The following is a 23109-nucleotide window of genomic DNA, read 5'->3' on the forward strand; positions in this document are numbered from 1 at the left end:
ATAGGATTTGGAAGTGCATGATGTGTTGTCAAATGAAATTGGGAAGAGCATGTTGAGTTGTAAAATAGGATTTGGAAGTGCATGTTGTGTTGTGAAATAGCATGTTGAGTTGTAAAATAGGATTTGGAAGTGCATGATGTGTTGTCAAATGAAATTGGGAAGAGCATGTTGAGTTGTAAAATAGGATTTGGAAGTGCATGTTGTGTTGTGAAATAGCATGTCGAGTTGTAAAATAGGATTTGGAAGTGCATGTTGTGTTGTGAAATAGCATGTTGAGTTGTAAAATAGGATTTGGAAGTGCATGATGTGTTGTCAAATGAAATTGGGAAGAGCATGTCGAGTTGTAAAATAGGATTTGGAAGTGCATGTTGTGTTGTGAAATAGCATGTTGAGTTGTAAAATAGGATTTGGAAGTGCATGTTGTGTTGTGAAATAGCATGTTGGATTGTAAAACAGAATCCGGAATGGCATGTTGTGTTGTAAAATCAAAGTAGTAATTTTGGCATGGATTGGACACCATACTGTAATATCATTTTTTGTATACGCTTAACTGGCCTATGCGTGCAAATGCCGACAACGTGAAAAAACACTGTCGTAATCTGCACTGAACCATTGCGTAAGAACTCGCCTACTACGTTGACCTTTGATATTGCAGGATTGTGTCAACAATATCTGATATATTATTGACTGCTCGCGTGACTGTTATGTAATCATCGAATAAAAAGGCAAATACATCGAACAGTTGGGGGCGGCGTTGTATAGCAAATACACATTTCATACGAATTCTACAGACCTAAAAACGAAGAATAAAGTACGTCCATGTGCCAAGTTTAAGTTTACTTCCTTGCTCGTAACTGCAACTTTATTGTATGGTAGAGTGGTTAGTAAAAGGAGAGCTATAACAATATTAATGTTTCGCAAACTTCTGTAGAGGGATTTGAATCCTTGAGGGTCATCCATGTGAAGACCATTCTCACGAGCCAGAGCAATAATTTCCGCTCCGCTGACGGGTAGCGCTAAGCTGTTGCCGTAAAGAGGCGCGTGGTTTACGACAGTGTGAAGACAAACATTACAGCACATTCATTCATCCATGCGATTATTTCTGACCCTTGCTTTGCTATATGCGGCAAAGTTTGAACCCTTCAGGTTCAGAGTGATTAAAACGTCACGTATCATCTCGCCTACACTCTCAGGTTGGCCTAGCCCTGCGTACGATGCTGTGTGTTCGGCTACAGCTAATCGCCCCGTGTGAGCGGGGCGATTAGCTGTAGCGGAACACACAGCATCGTACGCAGGGCTAAGGTTGGCCTAAATACATATATTTAACTGTAACTTTGATATTGAATTATTATGTGTTCTGGCTACAGATATGGTTTTTATAATAGCAAATGTGCCTTTACATATAATTGTTTCACTTTCTTATACTTTTACCGTTATGATATTCTTCAAAAACCTGCAATATAATGACACAGTCCGTATCACGATATCGGCCGTACAAATATGTGTCCGCCATTTATAAACACCGCGTTAATGATAAAGTGGATCAGCTGTAGTTCACCGAGTCAGATGTTGTCATGTGATCACTTTTTCCGCCACAGATGAGATAGCCATTTTGTTCACGTCATGTTCGTCGTGTTCTGACTGCAACATCCCGGGATTGTTTCAATGACGTATACCACCAAAGGTCTATAGGCGATTTCAAGGACAGGTACAGATGCGACCGGTCGACCTCTACTTCCTCCTTTGTCATGAAATACCGCTTGGTTTTTCCCTTAATCGTGCTCGCTGCGGGGTTTATTTACGTCGCCGTTTTTTGGTTTGATACTAAGCATTCATTACTGAATGTACCAGTCGCGGTAACAGTACAGACTACATCCAATCTCGATATTTTTCGCATCGGGTTAAAAACTGTAAAAATCACAACAAACGAGTCCCACAGCCACAGCCTAACGACGTCAGACGGAACGGAAGCTAGTTTGAATGGTTCCGGTATAGTGAATGGCGATCCGTTTCAATATGTGTCATTAGACCAGAAAAAGGTACAGTATATCACGGTCCCTTCAAAAATATTTGTGGAGAGACTGTGAGTATGCCAATACAGGTTTAATATGAAGTGTTTCAGTTATTTGCACAATAGTTTCATCTATCGTGTCGCAGTTTTTATGTGGTCTCGCGACTCGGCCTCGAGCTCGGCATATGAATAAAGTGGAACATTCATTTTATGAAAGGGTAGGCTATATTGGAGCCGTCTACCGTTGTCGAGGGACGAAACAGTTGGCTGGCTAGGGCACGGACGCTCAGAGTGTTAAGTGTCGCATAAGATTTGCACATACAATATTATATTAGGACACTCAAAGCGCATCATTGACTTTCAGTTTTTAACAGCTTAAAACATAAAACTGGTGTTATCTTCACAGCAATAGCATAGCAGTACAAGATGTCGGCCTTGAAGTTTGATTTCTGAATTACCACAACAATAAGTAACCTATAGGATAAGGAACACAATGACTGGATTGTTTGTATAGGATAAAGCCCGAGTACGAGGGCTCTTCTGGTATATAAAGTCCAACCCAACGATAAAATGTCGAGGCCGCAGGCCGAGACATTTTATCATAGGGTTGGACTTTATATACCAGAAGAGCCCGAGTACGAGGGTTTTATCCGACTTAAAAACTATCGCCCATAACTGATATATTTTCGTTTTCAATGTGTTTACGTCAACCGTCCCCTTTGTCAATGTAACATGTTTAGGATATGAATTAAAATTTTTATTTGTGAAATAGCCTTCCAATGTAATGGAACATCCTATAAATGCCCTAGGGTACAGCAGAAATTGTGTTGCAGCTGGTTTCCGCTGTGTTACCAAATTTGAATATTAAAACGTACCAGATGTCTACAGAATATGACATGTTCACTTTTGATTGGACAGTACTTTACTACGGCGCTGTCATTCGTTTCTGGAATTTGGTGACCAAGGCTTTACGAGTAAATAAAACACCCTGAATTGAGCACTCTGATTGGTCAATCAACAGTCGATAGTTTTTAAGTATAGGATAAACACAGAAAACTGACACCGAAAGCCATGTAGCCGACACGAACACGAAGTGTCTGTTACCGGCTTCCAAAAACTAAGAAAAGTAGTAAAGAATGAGCTACAAAATCACTATCAGTTTTAAGTTGAAGGTAGAATAAGTCTGTGCCTCTGTATAAAATACTATAAAAATAGTAGAAAGTGAGCAGCCAGCTGAAAGTTAGTCGAGGAGACCTTTACCGCATATCATTTGCATCTCATTGTCGGCTACATGGACTGTGTGCCCACCGAAATACATCTGACATGTAAGCCTTGAGACAGATTACTATCACAAGTCTGGGGTACAAATTACGACCAGATTACAAACAATCCAGTCATTAAGGGACCGTTCAGTTTTCCACAGCAACTCTCTTGCTAGCCCTGCGTACGATGCTGTGTGTTGGCTGTAGCGGCCAACACACAGCATCGAGAGAGTTGCCGACATCGACGGTTATTTACGAGAAGTGAATAAAAGACTGGCATTTTTGGAAGCGATCGAGTAGCTGAGGTAGGCAAGGATACGACTTGGGCCCAAGAACGCTGAATTTCGGCAGTAATTTGGCTTTTTACGTCAAGTCCCAAAATGGATTTGAAGTCACCGACCCTACGTACGGGTCTTTGCGGGGCTGTGGTGAGCGGGGCGATTAGCTGTAGCGGAACACACAGCATCGTACGCACTCTCGGAACCAGGCACAGGCAGATTAATATTCATGTGACCTCGAGGTCATTGGAACGTCAATGAACTACTTTTTTACCTGTCGCGCACTGTAGCTATGGTATTGCCACAGTAACGCGCGGCAGTTCGAATTCGTTCCAGCACGCGCACAGTTATCTACAAATTCAAATAAAAACGTCATTTTCTCTTTTCAGTGTTTATTTATTGTTCTTTCTTGAGTATTCATATATATGGCCTTGGTAAATGACTTCGAGTGCAGGAGTAGTCACAATTCAAGAAAATACATCATCAGCAGACGATACAGGGGATTCGCGCAAAGGTCAGAACAGGTCAAAGCCTTGTTTCTTCCCGAATACTTACATTATTTAAAAGTAGTTCCAATGGTAATTATATTTTTCCAGTTCATGTTTTGCTATAAACTTATAGTAATTAGCATTCAAACCGATGAACATTTTTGCATCGAGGATGGACTTTGTATTTTCGGCGAGTTCGTCTCGGTGTCGGTTTTCGAGCTGACTTCCGGTTTGCAGATCGGTATGTGGTGATTTACCACGTAAACAAGACACCTGTGGCAGAGTCATTATCGGCGACAGCGCAAGGAATTGTGGGAAATACACGCCGATAAGAACTCTGCGGTGGAGATTGCATCGTACGCTGGGCTAATGCCGCCATTGCGTTTGTTGTTCGAGAAAATTTACCTTGACCTCATGATCTATGACCCGCTCAGAACATGCTAGAGGGCGCGAAACAAAATCGGCCAATCACTGCAATGATCACGTTGTGATGAGATCTTGTCCTATGTAAATTTCCATGTATTGGGAAGAGTGAGTAAGAACGCTTAATCTGATTGGGCGTTGTACGTAAAGCATTTCTAGATTGTATCACAGTCGCTGGAGAGCTATTCAGCTCTGGGACTATTCGCCCCATAGACGAGTGTGCAGAAGCGAGAAATACCCCAAGTCTGGAAACAGAATGGCTATAAAAACCAAGCCATGTCACATTCCGTGTCCGATTTCACTGTGAAAATTAGCAAGTTCATCTATCATGCAACCGTCGATCGTTCCCTATCATTCTAAAATTTCATACCTGATACTTTATCTGATTCAAAAATGCTTGTTTCGTGTGATTTTCGGCCGAATTCGACAGACACCTCGCCAAAACCTGGGGGTGAGCAACATTCTGGTCACCTCTTGGGTACCTCCACTTTACTGACGTTGGCGCTGCCTACCCATGAGGGATGACTGGAATGTTGCTTATGCTTATGTTTTGACCAGGCGTCTCTCAAACTCGGCCGAAAATCACAAGAAATGCGCATTTTGTAAGCAGATGAAGTATCTGGTATGAATTTTCGTGTGATTTTCGGCCGACTTCAGAAGACACGTCGCCAAAACATAAGGGATGAACAACCTTCAAGTCACCCCTCATGGGTACGCGGTGCTAACGTCAGTAAATGGAGGTGCCCAACGTCCACTGTGAGGTGACCGGAATGTTGCTCACCCCCAGGTTTTGGCGAGGTGTCCGTCGAATTCGGCCGAAAATCACACGAAACAAGCGTTTTTGAATCAGATAAAGTATCAGGTATGAAATTTTAGAATGATAGGGAACGATCGACGGTTGCATGATAGATGAACTTGCTAATTTTCACAGTGAAATCGGACACGGAATGTGACATGGCGTGGTTTTTATAGCCATTCTGTTTCCAGACTTGGGGTATTTCTCGCTTCTGCACACTCGTCTATGGGGCGAATAGTCCCAGAGCTGAATAGCTCTCGAGCGACTGTGATTGTATGTGTTTACGGAAGTTCGACGTACGAGTTTTATCGGGACATTTTGGCAAGTTTAACGTCGTTTTCTCTGTTATTTCAGACATATGGGCAAGGCTTCAGTGAAAATGCGACATATTACTTTACTAGTGTGACACCAGCCGGCTGGTCACATGCTTTTTTGACTTGCCAGGCGGCTATTTTTGCCGGCTGCCGGCTTTTAGCGAGAACACTGTTTGAAGAGAGTCATGGGCCATTACCTAAAGTCAACTTTATTCTAGTTGGCAACCAAAGGTGGCCCGCTGGTAAAAAAAGAGTCGATCATGGCCATTGCACGAAGTAAACTTTACTGAACAGGGCCGCTGAAGGCGTCCGGCCGTTAAGATGGTCATGGGGTATTACAATAAAGAAAATCTATTGTAGTTGGCCGCCCGTCCGCAGGCGGCCCGCCGTTAAAGAGGGTCGATCATGGCCATTGCATGAAGTTAACCTAATTGGAGTGGGCCGCCAAAGGCGTCTGCCCATTAAGAGGGTCATGGGTAATACATAAAGTGTATTTATAATAGTGGGCTGCCTTTGGCGGCCCGCCGGTAAAGAGGGTCGATCATGGCCATGGCATAAAGTGAACTTTGTTGTAGGTATTATGTTTTTGAAAATGTGGTGACCCCCCCTTTCCTACCAGTAAAAAAGTGATGACCCCCCTTCGCGGATTCCAAAATTATGATGACCCCCCCCTGGATTTTGCCGGGCCCCCCGGTCGTAAAAACTGAACGGTCCCTAAGTTCCTTCCTGTGAATGATATGGAAACGTTTAGAGTGTGTAAAAAAACATGCATACCAGGCATCGAAGTGGCAAGGCTTGCCTGTAAGCGTTGTAATAGTTTTGATCCGCACAGTGGTCAGCGCCGGTCAAACAATAATGCGGCCCTTTAGCCGTAGTGGATTAAAGGAAGGCCAATATTCCTACAATGTTTTGGGCTTTTTTTAAGGGTTGGGGACAATTTCATTTCTTGTATATATCATTTGGGGTTCGCAGTTATTTTAATGATTTAAAATTTTACTGTAATTTCCCTAAACGACAGGGATTAGGCCTAAGGTAATATGTACACCTCGAAAGTGAAAGACTTAAACTTTTGCTCAAACTTTCCTCAGTGAAACTTTCAACCATTCTCTTACCAAAGCAGGAATAAAAATCAGGGGTCACCGTGCAAACTTTGGTACTAGAGAGACAAATAACTTGCGATTTCTCGATATTTGAAATCCAAAATGGCCGCCATCCCTGTGTTAACTCTAAGGGAAGGAATAAAATTTTCGATTTTCGAAAAACTAAGACCATGAATACTCTTCTTACTCCGAGAGCTTCAAAATGAGCCCCCACAAGTGGTAGGTCAGAAGAAAATTGATAAAATTTGAAGGCCTGAATTTCTGTCCCTGAGGTACTATGATATCAATATTGTTGAGGATATTGTCACCTCTTGCTGCCTTTTTACAAGCTTGTATAGTTCTCGCCTTTTTTATCAATCGGTAAATAACATTTCTGAACAAATCATGATTGCAATCATTATAATTGTACATTTAAAACATGGGTGTATTCCACGATGCAAAATTACCTCGTATATCAATGTAGACAGACTAGTTGATTTTCCTCTACAGCGAATTTAATACAGTATTTGTTTTCTTCAAGTTAGAAAAATCTCAACACAGAAGATTGAAATTTAAAGAATTACAGCCAGGTGATTCATCCCCTATGATTACAAACACAATATAATAGAAGCTAGCGTGGGCAAACTGTCATCTCATGGAAACGTTTATTCTGTGGTTAAGGGATTTTGAAAGGAAAAGGAGTGAAGAAGCCTGATATTCTGAAGACGTTATTTTGTTTGTTGTCCTGTACAAACACTTGTTTTGTTCTTTCTGGTGTTCTAGGTTTTAGATCTACACTGCAACCATTGTTCATTGGTATCTGCATCCGGACAATTGTTAAATTCAGGGGCTGGTAACGAAATCGACTCTTCATCTTGTGTGATTCGTATGAATGGCAGCCCTACCGTTGGATACGAAAGGGACGTGGGTTTCAGAACCACACTTCGATTTGTGGCCCATTCCGCTATCACTGCTTTGACCCGCAATGCGACGACTCTTCTAGCGGGTACTGGAAAACCCAAATACATTGTTGTTTGGGGACCGCCAAGGGAAATGGAGACATCGGGACGTGGAGTCGTTTACAATTATATTTCAAAAATGCAAAAGGAAAACCTGGATATTGAGTTTTATATGTTAACGAACGAACAGTACGAATATGCGGAACATGTGTTCCAGATCGAAACAGGCAAAAGCAGGTAAATGTGTGCTATATATATATTAACCAAGTAGGACTACGTTCGTAACTGACATATTGGTATACAAGTAGATTAAAGTTCCCAGACCACTGTTCAGTCGAGTTTTATCACGGTTCAAATTTTAAAACAATTTACGATTGAAAATCAATGAAAATATGTGTGACGGAAAACGTTTAATTCAATCCATACCAGAAATTATTTTTTTCACATATTTGACACAAAACCTTTTTTGATTTAATCCAGCAATTGCCACAAAACTAGTGCTACCACTGGCTCTGAGCTGAAAGAGTATCATTGACTTTCAATATAAGATTCATCATCGTCACGTAAAATACTGCTGCCAGTAGATACAGAACATGGAGATTTACATTCGTGAAAATTGAGGCCGTAGACTTTGGGAAATAGCAGTGTCTTTCCTGTAACTAACGGCGTGAGGGTATATAAAGGTGCGCCATAGCCCGAATAAAGATCAGGTAAGGCCAAAAAAAAAAAAAGAAATGTTTCTGGTCAGGCCTTTCTTTAAAAAATGGTGCGGCGACGCGGCTTTTTTTTTTTTTTTTTTTTTTTTTTTTTTTTTCCTCCTCCTCAGGGAGGGAGCAGGGTCAGTTAAAGCGCCAAAGCTTAGCGCTAATTTGCATAATCATTTGCATATCATTAATTTATATTTGCATATGGATGTAAGCTTGCACATGCATCCACACATACATGTACACTCACAACAAAATGCAATGGTAACACACAAGTGCAGTTTGAACATCATGGAAACTCTTTATTACACTTAAATAAATCATCACAGTATTGTAATTACAATTGCAATTAAAACAGAAGATTCAGATTGAAACTTTGAGAGCAAGAAATGGTTCGTCTGATTGGAGTTTCATTAATACATATATTGCTACTAAATTCTCAAAACTTGCCAACAAAGAGGAAAATTCACAAGTTTAAGCTTTACACAATTCAAATGCAATTGAGTTTTATATCATTTTTGAACGACAAACACCGCGAATAATTTTTCATCACGGGGATAGATTTCAACCAGCGCCCCCCCCCCCCCCCCCCCCCCCGCATAACGTCTACTTCCACTGAACATCGTCGTTCGATTCTTGATTTTAAAAATACCAACAAGATGATCACAAGAAATGAACTAAGTACAACTAGAATCCCTCGAAAATCAGGTGTAAAATCTTTCAAAGTGGTGTCAGAGTGGAACCACACGCGACGCCAGGATCAATGTCAACACGTTATGAACCTGTCGACCAACATGGCCGCCGCCATATTGAAATTTATGCAATGTGAACTCGATCGCGATCGTGATCGTACTCAGACAAAACTCATCGTTGTACAATCATAATCAACCTCACCAGTCAACTCTTGTTTCTTTTGCGGTCCATTTCGTTGATCAAAGCATGGGAATGTGATCAAAGGCCCTGCTAGTGCTACACCGCCTACCTCTGTGAACACTTGTCCGCGATGTATACTGTCTTTGTTGGTCGTAATAGTCGTTCTGGAATGAAAATTTGTGAACAACCCAGCCGATTCTTCTATTGTTTTAACGTTCCTCTCAACACTTCCGGACAACTTATCTGATGCATACCATACTTCACACCTTCCACTCTTTCACCAGGTTAAAAGTTGCAGTGAGCGCTTAGACAATGTATGCATCAGCTGGTAGCTACATAAGTATCCGCTGACCTCCTCGAAGCTCAGACATTATCTCCGTTCTGTGACGGAGCAGGTCGTATAATTTGCATAGTTCATTGCGCATGCTAAGTAGACATCGCCAATATAATCTACAAGATTTTTTCGCTTTATACCTTGTAAAAGAACCTTGTTTTACTGGGTACCAGTCAACTCGCACTTTCTCCAACCCGCCCGATTCCAACTCGCCCGATTCCAACTCGCCCGATACCAACTCGCCCGATATTATTTTGCAATTTTATGAGCACCTAGTACGCTAGCTCTTCATGGCAGGGCTGTGTGTTTACCGGCGTTATACGGAGGCCGTATAACGCCGGTAAACACACAGCCCTGCCATACAGAGCTACTGCTACGCTTGCTGCGAATCCGTAGCCTTTACCACTCGGGTAGCTTGGTCATTGGAGTGGAAGAACATGTCAAGGAGTGGCAGGGCTCGTTTTCGCAGCAACTGGTACGCATAAAACGTTTTATTTCTAACAACAAATATTTCTAACATAGAGAACCACAGGTGCGGCTTGAAATATGTGCCAACAGGAAAACTTTTTATTTGCGAATTGCACGTTTTGCAAATCTCTAGAAAGAATAAATTTCGTTCGGCTTCTTTACGAATAGGGATAGTTACTGCGTACTGGCTCACTTCTTTAGGAACAGCAGGACCGTCTTTCACGAGTTACTGGCCTGGCATGACATGAAAATAGCTGGCCTCGGGCCATCGGGCCAGCGTACGTGGAATCTACAACACCCTATCTCAAAACAAACGGGCGAGTTGGTATCGGGCGAGTTGGAATCGGGCGAGGTGGTATCGGGCGAGTTTGAATCGGGCGAGTTGGTTCTGGGCGGGTCGGAAAAAGTGCGAGTTGACTGTAATTCTGTTTCACTTTACCAACCCTTTAGGGAGCTGAGGAAAAACTCTGTCGCCAAATAGAATACTTTCCCCTGAAAGGAATTTATATAATTATTTTCCTACAACAAAATACCTAATCAGTGATATTTTAAAAGTTGTACGTTACGGTCAAAAGGCAGAGAGGTAATTCTTCCGTACTTACGTCCTGTATTATTATTATTATTATTATTATTATTATTATTATTATTATTTTGTGGTTTCCAAAGCTTACATAAAACGAAAAAGACTAACATTTTGACAGGACAGGAAACGCCAGCTGAAAGCCATATTAGAGGTGTTGCTAAACACATATTTTCCGCTGCAAAAAGTTTTAATATTTTATTAAAGCTCGGCAGACAGACACATTATGAAGTTCACAAGCTTAATTTTCAATTTTAATAAGAGGGTCAAAATTATCTCCACGGCAATTAAGCAAATATTTACAACGAAAACATCACGAGATTTCTGAAAGTTAACAGTATTTGCGAATAGAGGTCACTTTCGCAATTTTCGAAGTTATTTTGTGAACACTTGTCAAGGAAGTGTAGGGCTCGAAATTAACTTTTTTCTTAGGTAGTCCCAGTGGGCTACCGTTTTCTAAAGTTGGGAGCCCAGTGACAAAGTCTGGTAGTCCATGTATGAATGAAAAGTTTTTTGTAAAGGATATTTTATTTATATCTTGACAGTGAAAGATTTATTTTTCATGATTCTACCCAGCAAGTGAATATTCCAGTCATTGACATCAATACCTGCAGATCGTAGCTTTAGGAGAACGGTATAGCATGTGTAGTGGACGCCTCAAAGTTTGACGACCTATTCACACATACACAGAGCTTAGATGCAAATTTTGATGTTCGCCATGACATCGACTTTTCACTCAGCACGTGTAAACATTAACTTGGCTAAAATTTGGTTCGCTATGAATTTCAGGATGACAACTTGGTACAGTCATGTTCATAATACTTTCGTGGCAATTTTGGCCATATTTCTCCACGATAATACACTATCATTGGATGATCTGGTACACTTCTGAAAGCGTAATTTGTTGATGGCCCGACAGCTTTTTCTTTGCAGTTTGAATAATTTTGTGTTTAATTGTGATTGATACATTGTGATTAAATAACTATGAAAATGAATGTTCCTTGGCCATCATTTCATGCATTTCCCAAGCCTGTCATCTAAGTACATCAGTTTAGATAATGATATTTTATCGAAAGTTTGTCACAATAAATTCGACTGCATGCACTGTCGCCTTTTAAGTTGCATAATAAAGTCATAGCCTGGCCTTTCTGTGTCTAGCTGGGTTGACTGTATGAGCGTCGGTCATCTCACAGCGATCAACATCATGTCACCCACTAAGTACTTTCATGTCCAAGGCTTTGGTAGTCCGTGTGGGCTACCATTTCATGGGTTTTGGTAGCCCCTGGGAAAAGTTGGTAGTCTGTGGGCGCGGGACTACCGCTAATTTCGAGCCCTGAAGTGTTCGAAGATTAAAGAAAACTCCTCAACGGCTTTCATTTCATTCTCTCCATTGTACAACATACATTGTGACGCGAATAGATACCAACTTTCCGATGCTGCTCGTCGAATTATGAGATAAAAAAGTTGACACAACTTGAGAATACCTTGAAAAGATTACAGTAGCGTGTAGTTGTGACACGAAAATAGTTTGCAGCAATCTGTACTATCTGATAGACCGCACCAGCTATGCGTGTAACAAAATTATTTAATTGTCTCAGAACTGAGTAACCTGCACTATAGCGTTAAACTCCTATTTTGTTAAGAAACGACGAAATCATCTCAATTCCAAGCATTCTTCAATATGCTCACGGCTATCTATTGTCTTCAGTTTCACTTTGCTGCAATCTGCAATATCCGACAATCTATGACTCGGCTCCGAGTGACCTTCGCTAACGTTAAAACTCCGTCTAGGCTAAAAAAATTACCAATCCGTCTCAGTCTGCAGCATCCTCCAATACACTCAGGACTCTATGAAAGTCCACACATAAGAAAAGACAATCACTTTGCTGCAATCTGCAATATCCAACATGTTAAGTGTAGGTACAAAAATTATTAAAGTCTCAGCTCGGAGCAAACTGCACTGACGTTAAACTCCGTCAAGGCTGAGAAATTACTGATCTATCTCAGGCCGTAGCATTCTCCAATACACTCAGGACTCTATCAAAGTCCACAGATATGAAAAGTCAGCCATCTGCAATATCTGACAAGCTATGTATAGTACAAAATGAAATAATGTCTCAGCGCAGAGCAAACTGCACCATGGTTAAAACTCCGATAATGAAAACAAATTTCAAATCTATCGCAGTCTGTTGCATCTACAATAAACTCAAAACTCTATCTACAGTCCATACATACGAAAAATCAATAGTTTGCAGCCATCTACAATATACACGCTATGTATAGTACAGAAATTATAAAATGTCTCAGCTCGGAGCAAACTGCACCAAGGTAACAATTCCGACCATGTAAAGAAATTTCAAATCTATGTCAGTCCCTTGCATCCACAATAAACTCAGAACTCTATCTACAGTCCATGGATACGAAAAGTCAATAGTTTGCAGCAATCTGCAATATGCAATACGCAGTGTGTATGGAGAAACGGTCAAAATGTCTCAGCTCGGAGCAAATTGCACTGACACTAAAATTCCGTCAAGGCTGAGAAATTACTATGTATCTCAGTCCGTAGCATTCTCCAATAAACTCAGGACTCTGTCAAAGTCCACGGATACGAAAAGTCATTCACTTTGCAGCCAACTGCAATACCCAACACGCAAAGTGTAGGTACGAAAGTCTCAGCTCGGAGCAAACTGCACTGACGTTAAAACTCCATCCGGGCAACGACATGACTAATCTATCTCATTTCGTAGCATTCTCCAATAAACTCAAGACTCTATAAAAGTCCACAGATATGAAAAGTCAATCACTTTGCAGCCATCTGCAATATCCGACACACTATGTATAGTACAAAATTATCAATTGTCTCAGCTCGGAGCAAACTGCATTGACGTTAAACTCCGTCAAGGCTGAGAAATTACTGATCTATCTCAGTTCGTAGCATTCTCCAGATACACTCAGGACTCTATCTACAGTCCATGGATACGTAAAGTCAATAGTTTGCAGCAATCTGTAATATGCAATACGCAGTGTGTATGGAGAAACGGTCAGAATGTCTCAGCTCGGAGCAAATTGCAGACTACGAAATTACCATTCTATCTCAGTCTGCAGCATCCTCCAATACACTCAGGACTCTATCAAAATCCACAGATACGAAAAGTCATTCACTTTGCAGCCATCTGCAATATCCGACACACTATGTGTAGGTACAAAATTATCAAAGTCTCAGCTCGGAGCAAACTGCGCTAACATTAAAACTCTGTCCGGGTTAGGAAATTACTAATCTATCCCAGTCCGTAGCATTCTCTAATAAACTCAGGACTCCATTTTATGTCCACCGTTACGAAAAATCTTTCACTTTGCAGCAATCTGCAATATCCGACACACTATGTATAGGTACAAAAAATATTAAAGTCTCAGCTCGGAGCAAAATGCACTTACGTTAAAACTCTGTCCAGGCTAAGAAATGACCAGTCTATCTCAGTCCGTTGCATCTACAATAAATTCAGGACTCTATCGAAAGTCCACGGATACGAAAAGTCAATTGTTTGCAGCAATCTGCAACATGCAATACGCAGTGTGTATGAGGAACGGTCAAAATGTCTCAGCTCGGAGCAAAATTGCAGTAACGTTAAAACTCCGTACAGGCTACGAAATTACCATTCTATCTCGGTCTGCAACATCATTTAATAAACTCCGGACTCTATGAAATTCCACGGATACGAAAAGTCATTCACTTTGCAGCAATCTGCAATATCCGACACGCTATGAATAGTACAAAAACAATAAATTCAGGACTATCTAAAGTCCACGGATACGAAAAGTCAATTATTTGCAGTAATCTGCAACATGCAATACGCTATGCATATTACGAAACGGTCAAAATGTCTCATCTCGGAACAAACTGCACTAACGTTAAAACTCCATCCATGTTAAGAAATTACTAATCTATCTCCGAGTCAGTAAGTAGCACCATCCAATATGCTCGGCACCCTATCTATAGTCAACATTTAAGAAAAATGCTAAGTTTCCAACAAACTGCAAAATCCAATACACTGTATAGGCCTAGGACGAGTTAAAATGTCTCAGCTCCGAGTCGGAGCAAACTGCAGATAAAACTACGTCCAGGCTTCGAAATTTAAAATCTATCTCAGTCCGTTATATCCTCCAATAAGCTCACATCTCTCTCTAAAGGCCAGTGATACGAAAAGTCAACCATTATTGCAGCAATGTGCAAGATCCAATACGCTGTATATATGACGAAACGGTTATAATGTCTCAGCTCGGAGCATACTGCACTAACGTTAAAACTGTTAAAACTCCGTCCAGGCCAAAAAAATTGACAAATCACTCAATGCACGTTCGGTTGCATCCACAATAATCTCAGGACTATATCTAAAGTCCATGCTTACGAAAAATTTAATCACTTTGCCACAATATCCGACATGCTATGTGTAATACATAAATTATCAAAATGTCTCAGCTCGGAGCAAACTGCACTAATGTAAAACTCCGTCCATGTCAAGAAATTACCAATCAATCTCAGTCCGTCGCATCCTCCAATATGCTCGAGTCGCCGTCTATAATCAACATTTAAGAAAAAACGCCGAGTTTCCAACAAACCCCAATATCCAATACGCTGTGAATATGACGAAACTTTTAAAATGTCTCAGCTCGGAGCAAACTGCACTAACGTTAAAATATTTTCCATGATAAGAAAATTCAATCTATCTCAGTTCGTAGCATCCTCCATTTTGCTCGACACTCTATCTATAGTCAATATTTTAAAGAAAAAACGCTAAGTTTCTAACAAACTGCAATATCCATACGCTGTGTAGGCCTATATGACGAGACTTTTAAAATGTCTCAACTCGAGCAAAATGCAGATGAAAACTACATCCAGGCTTCGAAATTTAAAATCTATCTCAGTTCGTTGTATTCTCCTATAAACTCATAACTCTATCTTAAGGCCATAGATACGAAAAGTCAATCATTGGCAGCAATGTGCATGATCCTATACGCTGTGTATATGACAAAACGGTTATAATGTCTCAGCTCAGAGCATACTGCACTAACGTTAAAACTCCGTCCACAACAAAAAATGGCCAATCACTCACGTTTGGTTGCATCCACAATAATCTCAGGACTATATCTTGGCCCAAATTTACAGAGCAACTCACAATCTAACCCCTGATTATGTAGCCAATATGTTCAATAATTATATCCTTTCCAGATCACTTTGTTCTTCCAATCAGAACCTCCTTAAAGTTCCCAAATATACACTTCTTTATCAAAACACCTTGTCTGTTGCGGGTGTGGATGAATATAACAATCTCCTCAAATCAATCATAGCTTTAAGAAATCTTGTAATAACTTTCCGTATTCTATTTACTTGTCTGATGCTCCTTCGTAGTTTCTTTGATATTTGTACTTCTTTTTTTTCGTGTTTTCAAGTTGGTGCTGCTAATATGATTTTCTTTTGTCTATTCGACCTCCATGAAAAGAGGTGTTTCATCTATGGAGTTATCGAGTTTAAATAAAGATTAATAATATTAATAATATCTAAAGTCCATGCTTACGAAAAATGTCATCACTTTGCCGGAATATCCGACACGCTATGTGTCTTAATTATCAAAATGTCTCAGCTCGGAGCAAACTGCAGTAAGATTAAAATTCCGTCCACGTCTTAGCTTAGTCCGTAGTATCGTCCAATATGCTCGAGTCTCCATCTATAGTCAACATTTAAGAAAAAAAAACGCTGAGTTTCCAACAAAATGCAATATCCAACACGCTGTGCATATGACGAAACTTTTAAAATGTCCCAGCTCGAAGCAAACAGCACTATCGTTAAAACTATGTCCACGATAAGAAATTTCAAATCTATCTCAGTCCGTAGCGTCCTCTATCGGGTGTTGCCAATGACTGGCGACGAGATGGCTTCTGACTTTTTGTAGCCTGTTTGGCCGGAAATCGTAGGCCGGGCAGATTGGACAGTGAATAACATTTATTTGTGTTAGTACAAGAGTCCCCACACAGTGTTAATTGGCTTGTCAGACTGCCAAGACTGCGTCTTACATAGATCGTCATATTGCTAATGTCTACCTTGCATGCGCAATGAACTATGCAAATTTTTGACCTGCTCCGCCACAGGACGGAGATAATGTCTGAGCTCGGAGGGAGGTCAGCGGACCCTTCTCGGTAGCTACGCAGAGCGTGTGTGAACTAAAGGATGGCGGGAATATTTTAAAGCGTCGTCGCGGGGAGAATCAAAGCGTAGTTAGCGGGCGGGGGGGGGGGGGGAGGCGAAAGCGTAGCGGGACCGCTATGGCCTGGGGTATAACAATGGCAGTTTTGTTAGTTTTATCAATATAGTAACATTTAAACTGTTCATGCAGTCACTGATCATGTGCCCAAAGAATTTTCTTTCTCTTCAGCCGTTTTGGTTTGGTGTTATAGTAATCAGTATGTAGTTTGCCACAGCCGCCGGCCTCAAACCAGGAAAAAAAAAGGATGACGCGCTGTTTTTCAAGTGACGCGCGCGCTGACCAGAAACATTCTTTTTTTTTTTTTTGGCCTAATAGGTGTTTTATAACACTCATGTTCATACTGTTCCGTGATATCGTTTTCAGTGTGCTGTAATGTGCGCCAAGCACCAATACATGTTTCAATTACCGGGAGAGTGTTCCTGAGCGGTCGTTGTGCATGGTGGGGTTTCTTTACAATCCCCTCCCCCCGAAAATGTCACGAAAGACGAAACTTGAATCTCTATTATCTATGAACTCTATAAGTTCCTGAACTGTTGGAAGGTAACATCTCGTCCTATTGTACCAGAGGCTCATCATACTCTGACCAACTGCAAATGTATAAAACACTCCGCGAATTGGTCACGTGGCCGAATATCTCAACACAAACTTTGTCCCTCGGGAATAGCAATTTGGAGGGGAGGGTGGAAATGCCACCTGACATCACTTTCCGAACCGCTAGATATTAGCTTCGTTTGTCTTACTTGTTCTGGTGAATTGCGACACATACTAGTAATGACATGCGGAATGTCAAGAAAGACCTCAAGAGTCTATGACGTCACCAAGTTGGATAGATCATTGATAGCCCAAACATCTACACGATTGGAACTAATTTGGGATAATTGGATCTTTACATTTTTCAAATTTCTCAAAAGTGTTAGGTGCCCTATAGCTGAATATTGCGATATTACAAATTACTCATAAAGACAAGTGTGCAACTTAAAAAGAAAAGCAGATAAAGTTCCATTTGCAGATTATATCGACACTACTTCACCATCCAGTTCTTATCGTGCTAGGGTAGATCATCCAAGTTAGACAGTTGCCTTTATGTCATACGTTTACTTTTTGTGCGGCACACACAAGTTATGTAGATAATATGTAGTAGATATAAAGAATAGACTAATTTTACTCGGGTGTTTTGATAGAATGCACAAATAAGGTGTCAAATTGCTTATCTGGACAGAGACTGAAGTTACCTGTAATTAAGACAAATTTCCTGGGTAGACAATACATAATGCAATAAGATACAAGAATAAACAGTAGAGTGGAATAATCATGTGACCCAGTGCTTTCTCAAAGATATTTACCCTGGGAAATAATCTTTGCAAAATACCCTCTGGTGTCACTTTTTCGAGCCACTGGGCATCATAATTATCTATTTCTATCGTTTCGAATCGCGACACAGAATGAGTATGTCATAAAAATATCTATGCCACTTTTTTCCAGATATACCTCTGGTTCCTGGTTGTCTACTGGCCTCTTTACGATGGTCTTGTTGAGAAAGATATGTGATGATATCGTAATATATGGAATGGTTGATTCTACTTATTGTCTGTGAGTAATTAGGAATATCCTATATATTAACTGTTGTTAAAAAACGGATGAAGTCTAAAATGCTTGAAACTGGATTTTCGCAATACAACTGAAGATAGAGTTGTTGGCAACAGTACAACTTGCAGATATTTAAGGTTCCATCAGCAATTCTGAATCATCGTGCTCATGCCTGCAAGTTAAGACCGAGTTGTCTGCGTGTAGTCCCGGTAAAAAGATGTTCCAAATCGTCTAACATGTCGCCGATGTTCACACTAGTGAATGATTTGATAAGTGACGTCACTCTGCATGAATCGAATGTAGGTATTCTCGGTGTTATGGAGTGAGAACAACGCCAAAATTAGTATGATCTCTTTATTCGGAAGTTATATGGTCGTTATTATGACATTATTTGGTTATTTGGTCATTAATAAATCCTTATTTGGTCATTACTTTACCAACATTTCGTCATGTCACTATTCAGTTGTTTGATTATTCGTTATTATGTAGCCTATACATTATGTTGTAATTATGCCATAATTTGGTTATTAGGTTGTTTACATGTTATTTGGTTTTCATTTTGCTCACATTTGGTTCTTTGGACATCATAATCTCATTATTCAGTTATAATCTGAATATTAGTAATTATCCAATTAATACAAATTGTGAATGATTTAGGCAGTACCGTAACACGGGAGCGCACGACCGTCACAGTATGCCCAGAGACGATTGAAGCCAGCAAGGGGGCGCGATTGGGTCGGGGTGTGTGTAATAATGCATGCGTCTTTACTTTTGGTAAAATGTGGCATATAGTTATCACTGCATATAGTTGTGCACGTGGATCAGAGCAAACGTGTGTCCTTTTCGGTGTAGTTGTACTTTTCCCATCGATGATTTAGCTGCGAAAAATGATGTTAGGAAATATGCGAACTTCGTGTGATGTCTATGCGTGTCGACCACTCCTCAAACCTGTACTTCTCTTGTTACGTCGTTAACTTAAGGAAATCTTTTTCAAGGCATCCGCTAAATAAAGTGAAGCTAGGCAATATTGATTTCGTGTTTCGGGGAAGCATAACAAGTAATTGTGTTCTTCATGTAAATATTCACTTTACGAGATTGTTTGCCTAGGCTAGCAGAAATATATGAGGAATCAGACAAATAGTTCACGTTTGACTGCCCCCAGGAGTGTCGTTTGCTGCTCCAAATGACTGTGCAACGCCGCACACAGACGCGAAGTCTGATTACAAAGACGTGTAACAATCATCTGTAAGCTTAGATCTCTCATCAAACTTGTCAGAACTACAATATTATGCAACGATTTTTACTCTAGCTGGCTGTAACTTTAACATTATTAGAGTCGGTAAATTCACCAGAAAATCTATTAAGGTAGCCCCCCCCCCCCCAAAAAAAAAAGTTAAGAAGACCCCATACCGCTGAAGGGAAAGTATTATGAGTATACCGTTTCAATCATCTTGGTCTCTTGGATGCCCTTCACCATATCTTGTTCACCAACTATGCCCGTTAGAGAAGTGGTATGGAGCAAACACCCCTCTGCCCGTCTGTAGTAGCAATGATGAAACGCCATGCTAGACAATTTATTACACTCACGTAAATTCTGTCACACTTTATGGAACGAAATTTATAAATTCTACAAAATCTCTTTTTCTCGTTGTTAGAACATAACCTTCATGATTTACTTATAGGAGACCAAATGCTCCACTTATTAATAATCATCTCACAATCAGCAAAACGACTTATAACAACTCCTGGGATACAGTAGAGCATGCAATTCATATGAAGACTTCCGAGTTAGACACAGCCTATTAGCTCAAAAGTTAGTGAGGCAAGGATTCTCAGAAAGTAGATTAGTGAAATCATTTAAGAAGTTCTACGGTAGATACGTAGATATGGTATCAAAATATGACCTGTCTGTTTCTGGAATGATGAGTGACAGCATACCAAATTTTGACTCACAAACGTAATTTGGTGAATTCACCAAATAACAATAGATTTGTCGCTTTGGGTCAATCTTGACGGGTGCAGCTAGCTGGCAGGGTACGCTTACCCATTCCGAACACCTGGTACCACTACTATTTCGTGGTTCAAGATGACCCCATTGCCTTTGTCATTTTCGATTTATTCCTTGGACCTGGTAAATTTCATAGTTACCTCGAATGATAATGATTATTGGACCTGATTTGATGTCTATTAATGAAATGAAGGTGAACAATAGGAAAACAATATGGGAAACCACAATGTGCTCTGAGACACATTGTTGTTAATGAATCAAAATACTAGCAACCAGTGCACCCTTAAAACATTTTAAAAGACAAATAAATACGTGTAACACAACTGCAATGTTGCATAGATTCGTCGCGTGTATTAAAATTACATCGCGAAAAGTGGCCTCCTTTGGCAGGACTTGGACATCAGTTGCTAATTGTGACTCTGTTTTGTTTCAGGCAAAACCCTAAAAGTATGGTACCGTACCACTACTTCGACCCAAATGGAGTCAAGGAATGTGCTATCTATCTGTCACACGAAAAGGCAAAAGAACATGGACATCGCTTTTTAACAGAGAAATACATATTTATGTCATGGGGACTGAAATCATACAATATATCCTTTCGGCATCCATCTTCATCGGCGAAGACCTTAGATGAACTCCAAAAGACTACCTTTCTTAAAACTTAGAGTACTCTGTCGATTTTACTACTTTTCTATAATTTAATTCTACTTAAACATCATCTGTAGTGTTTTACCAGAAACTTCATTTTAAAAGACGGTTCGTCTAAGTCGGATTAATTGCAATAATTTAAGCAAGAAATAGTTTTATCGAAATGTGGTGAATTTTACGAGATGTTATCTTTTTTGTATAATGTTAAATAAAACTTTTCTGAAGCCAATAAAAAGTTTTCCTTTAATTGTCGTTACTATTTTCTTGACGATTCATGGTATTTTGCTTTCATGACTATAAAGCTGTAGTTTGCGGCCATCGCTCGCGATCCCAGGGTCCGGGAGTGACAACGAATAATGAATGCAAATCAATGTTTACATCATGTTGCAGCCAGTATCTGCTTAGATAAGAACCCACTGTTACAGGAAATCCTAATCCAGACAAATATATGTACTGCAAGCTAACAAAACAGACGAAATTACAAAAAGATACGAGTTTTTTACCGTCATGTTCGTGACGCTCAGAATTCGTTGTGTACAGTACAGTACCGAGATGTCGAAGGCCAACATGGTACACTACTGGAGTCGCTTGAGGACGTCAACTCAACAGTGTGTTTCGGTTTCAGTCCCAGCTGTGTTTCAAATTGACTCGAAAATAATGTTGTAAAACACTGCTGTTTAAGACTGTTGCCTTGAAACGTTCGTATTAGAGCCTGTGGGTCACAGTCAGGACTGTGCTGTGGATGACATGAACAGTGCGGTCAGTTTCGTTCCACCGGTCACGATCGTGTCGTGCTTCGTGTATATTATATTGAAGGCGATCACGGTTGGGAATCGTTCAGCGGACCTTGGATGAGCCATCATAACATTACTTGGATCAAAACCGACGTCGACGAAGTTAGGGTTCTGCTTCTTTTGGACGGCGGCATTTCACTGATCATGGAGGTATGCACTGATGAAATGGGCGATATTGTTGAGTTCAAGTGATCCCGCACACTACCGGGTTGAGAGAGCTCATGACATAGTGTAAGTATGGAAGTGAAACGTGCTTAGGTTACTACCTTCATTGCCGATTTTTGCGAAAAATAGGAGACAGAGGTGGGCTTTGCACAATGTGCGGACAGCGGGCAGCAAAGTGCCGTCACAGCAATGACTGTAGTGGCTTACAAGGAAGCCCACACTTGGAGGCAGGGGAGGAAGGCCAGTTGTAAAATTTTTGGTTTATTTTTTAGAATTGATTGTCTCGTGAACCAGGTAGATCAACGTTTTTTGTATTCAGTATAAAAAATACAAATCTGACATTTTTCGAAAAGAATGCGCATGAGATAACTTAGGATACTTTAGAAGACCTTATGCATATAACCACAGAGTATCATAGACAGAGTGGCAACACTTGCATGCCTTTTGTTCCATGGTCGTCTCGGTAGACTATTGGCTTTTCATATTAAAATGAGCTTAAAAGGTGTTAAACTTTTTGGAGGCTTGGTTTGTGGTTGATAATTACACGAGATTATGCGAAACATACGACGAGATGGCATCGTACTGCCAGTCGCGTAGCAACCATAGTTACTTTGTGAGCTCTCAGGCCAGAAACACTGCCTCACGCCAATCAAAACATAACACGCCAGCAGTTTCATAAACATGTCCTTTCTTGGCGCACGTGTAAAAGACGGTATGACTGACCGTAAACCATTGAGTAAAACCAGACAGTATCGATAAAAGACTTTCAAATTTGGTTCAAACACACTCATTATATATTCATAAAAATATGAGAGGAATTTTTAAAACGGTAAAATCCACTTTCCTGAAGCTCAAAACACTCCCGTTTTCGCCAGCACATCAATTCCGCTCAGCACCACACGACAACAACAACACAAGCTTTGTCGAACATTCTTTCGCTTAACAATTGGTGAAAATCCGAAAATTACCGAAGGGTGCATGGTCGGCACTCTTCGAAAAAGAGAGCCAAGAGCTTCGTGAGGCGAGGCAAACATGGATTGCTTACGTAACCGCTTCACGCCTTAAACAATAGCTGTTG

General features: G+C 40.5%; 1 protein-coding gene across 1 annotated transcript; it reads left to right on the forward strand.

The window, feature by feature from the left end:
- Positions 1-1257: 1257 nt before the first annotated feature.
- LOC139130639 (alpha-N-acetyl-neuraminyl-2,3-beta-galactosyl-1,3-N-acetyl-galactosaminide alpha-2,6-sialyltransferase-like) lies at positions 1258-21319 on the forward strand. The gene is made up of 4 exons (XM_070696382.1): positions 1258-1302; positions 7435-7847; positions 18312-18419; positions 20858-21319. The coding sequence occupies exons 2-4, from the start codon at positions 7540-7542 to the stop codon at positions 21087-21089; spliced, it is 648 nt and encodes a 215-aa protein (XP_070552483.1). The 5' UTR covers positions 1258-1302; positions 7435-7539; the 3' UTR covers positions 21090-21319.
- Positions 21320-23109: the final 1790 nt, after the last annotated feature.

Source organism: Ptychodera flava, chromosome 4 (genome assembly GCF_041260155.1).
Source record: "Ptychodera flava strain L36383 chromosome 4, AS_Pfla_20210202, whole genome shotgun sequence".
NCBI lineage: Eukaryota > Metazoa > Hemichordata > Enteropneusta > Ptychoderidae > Ptychodera > Ptychodera flava.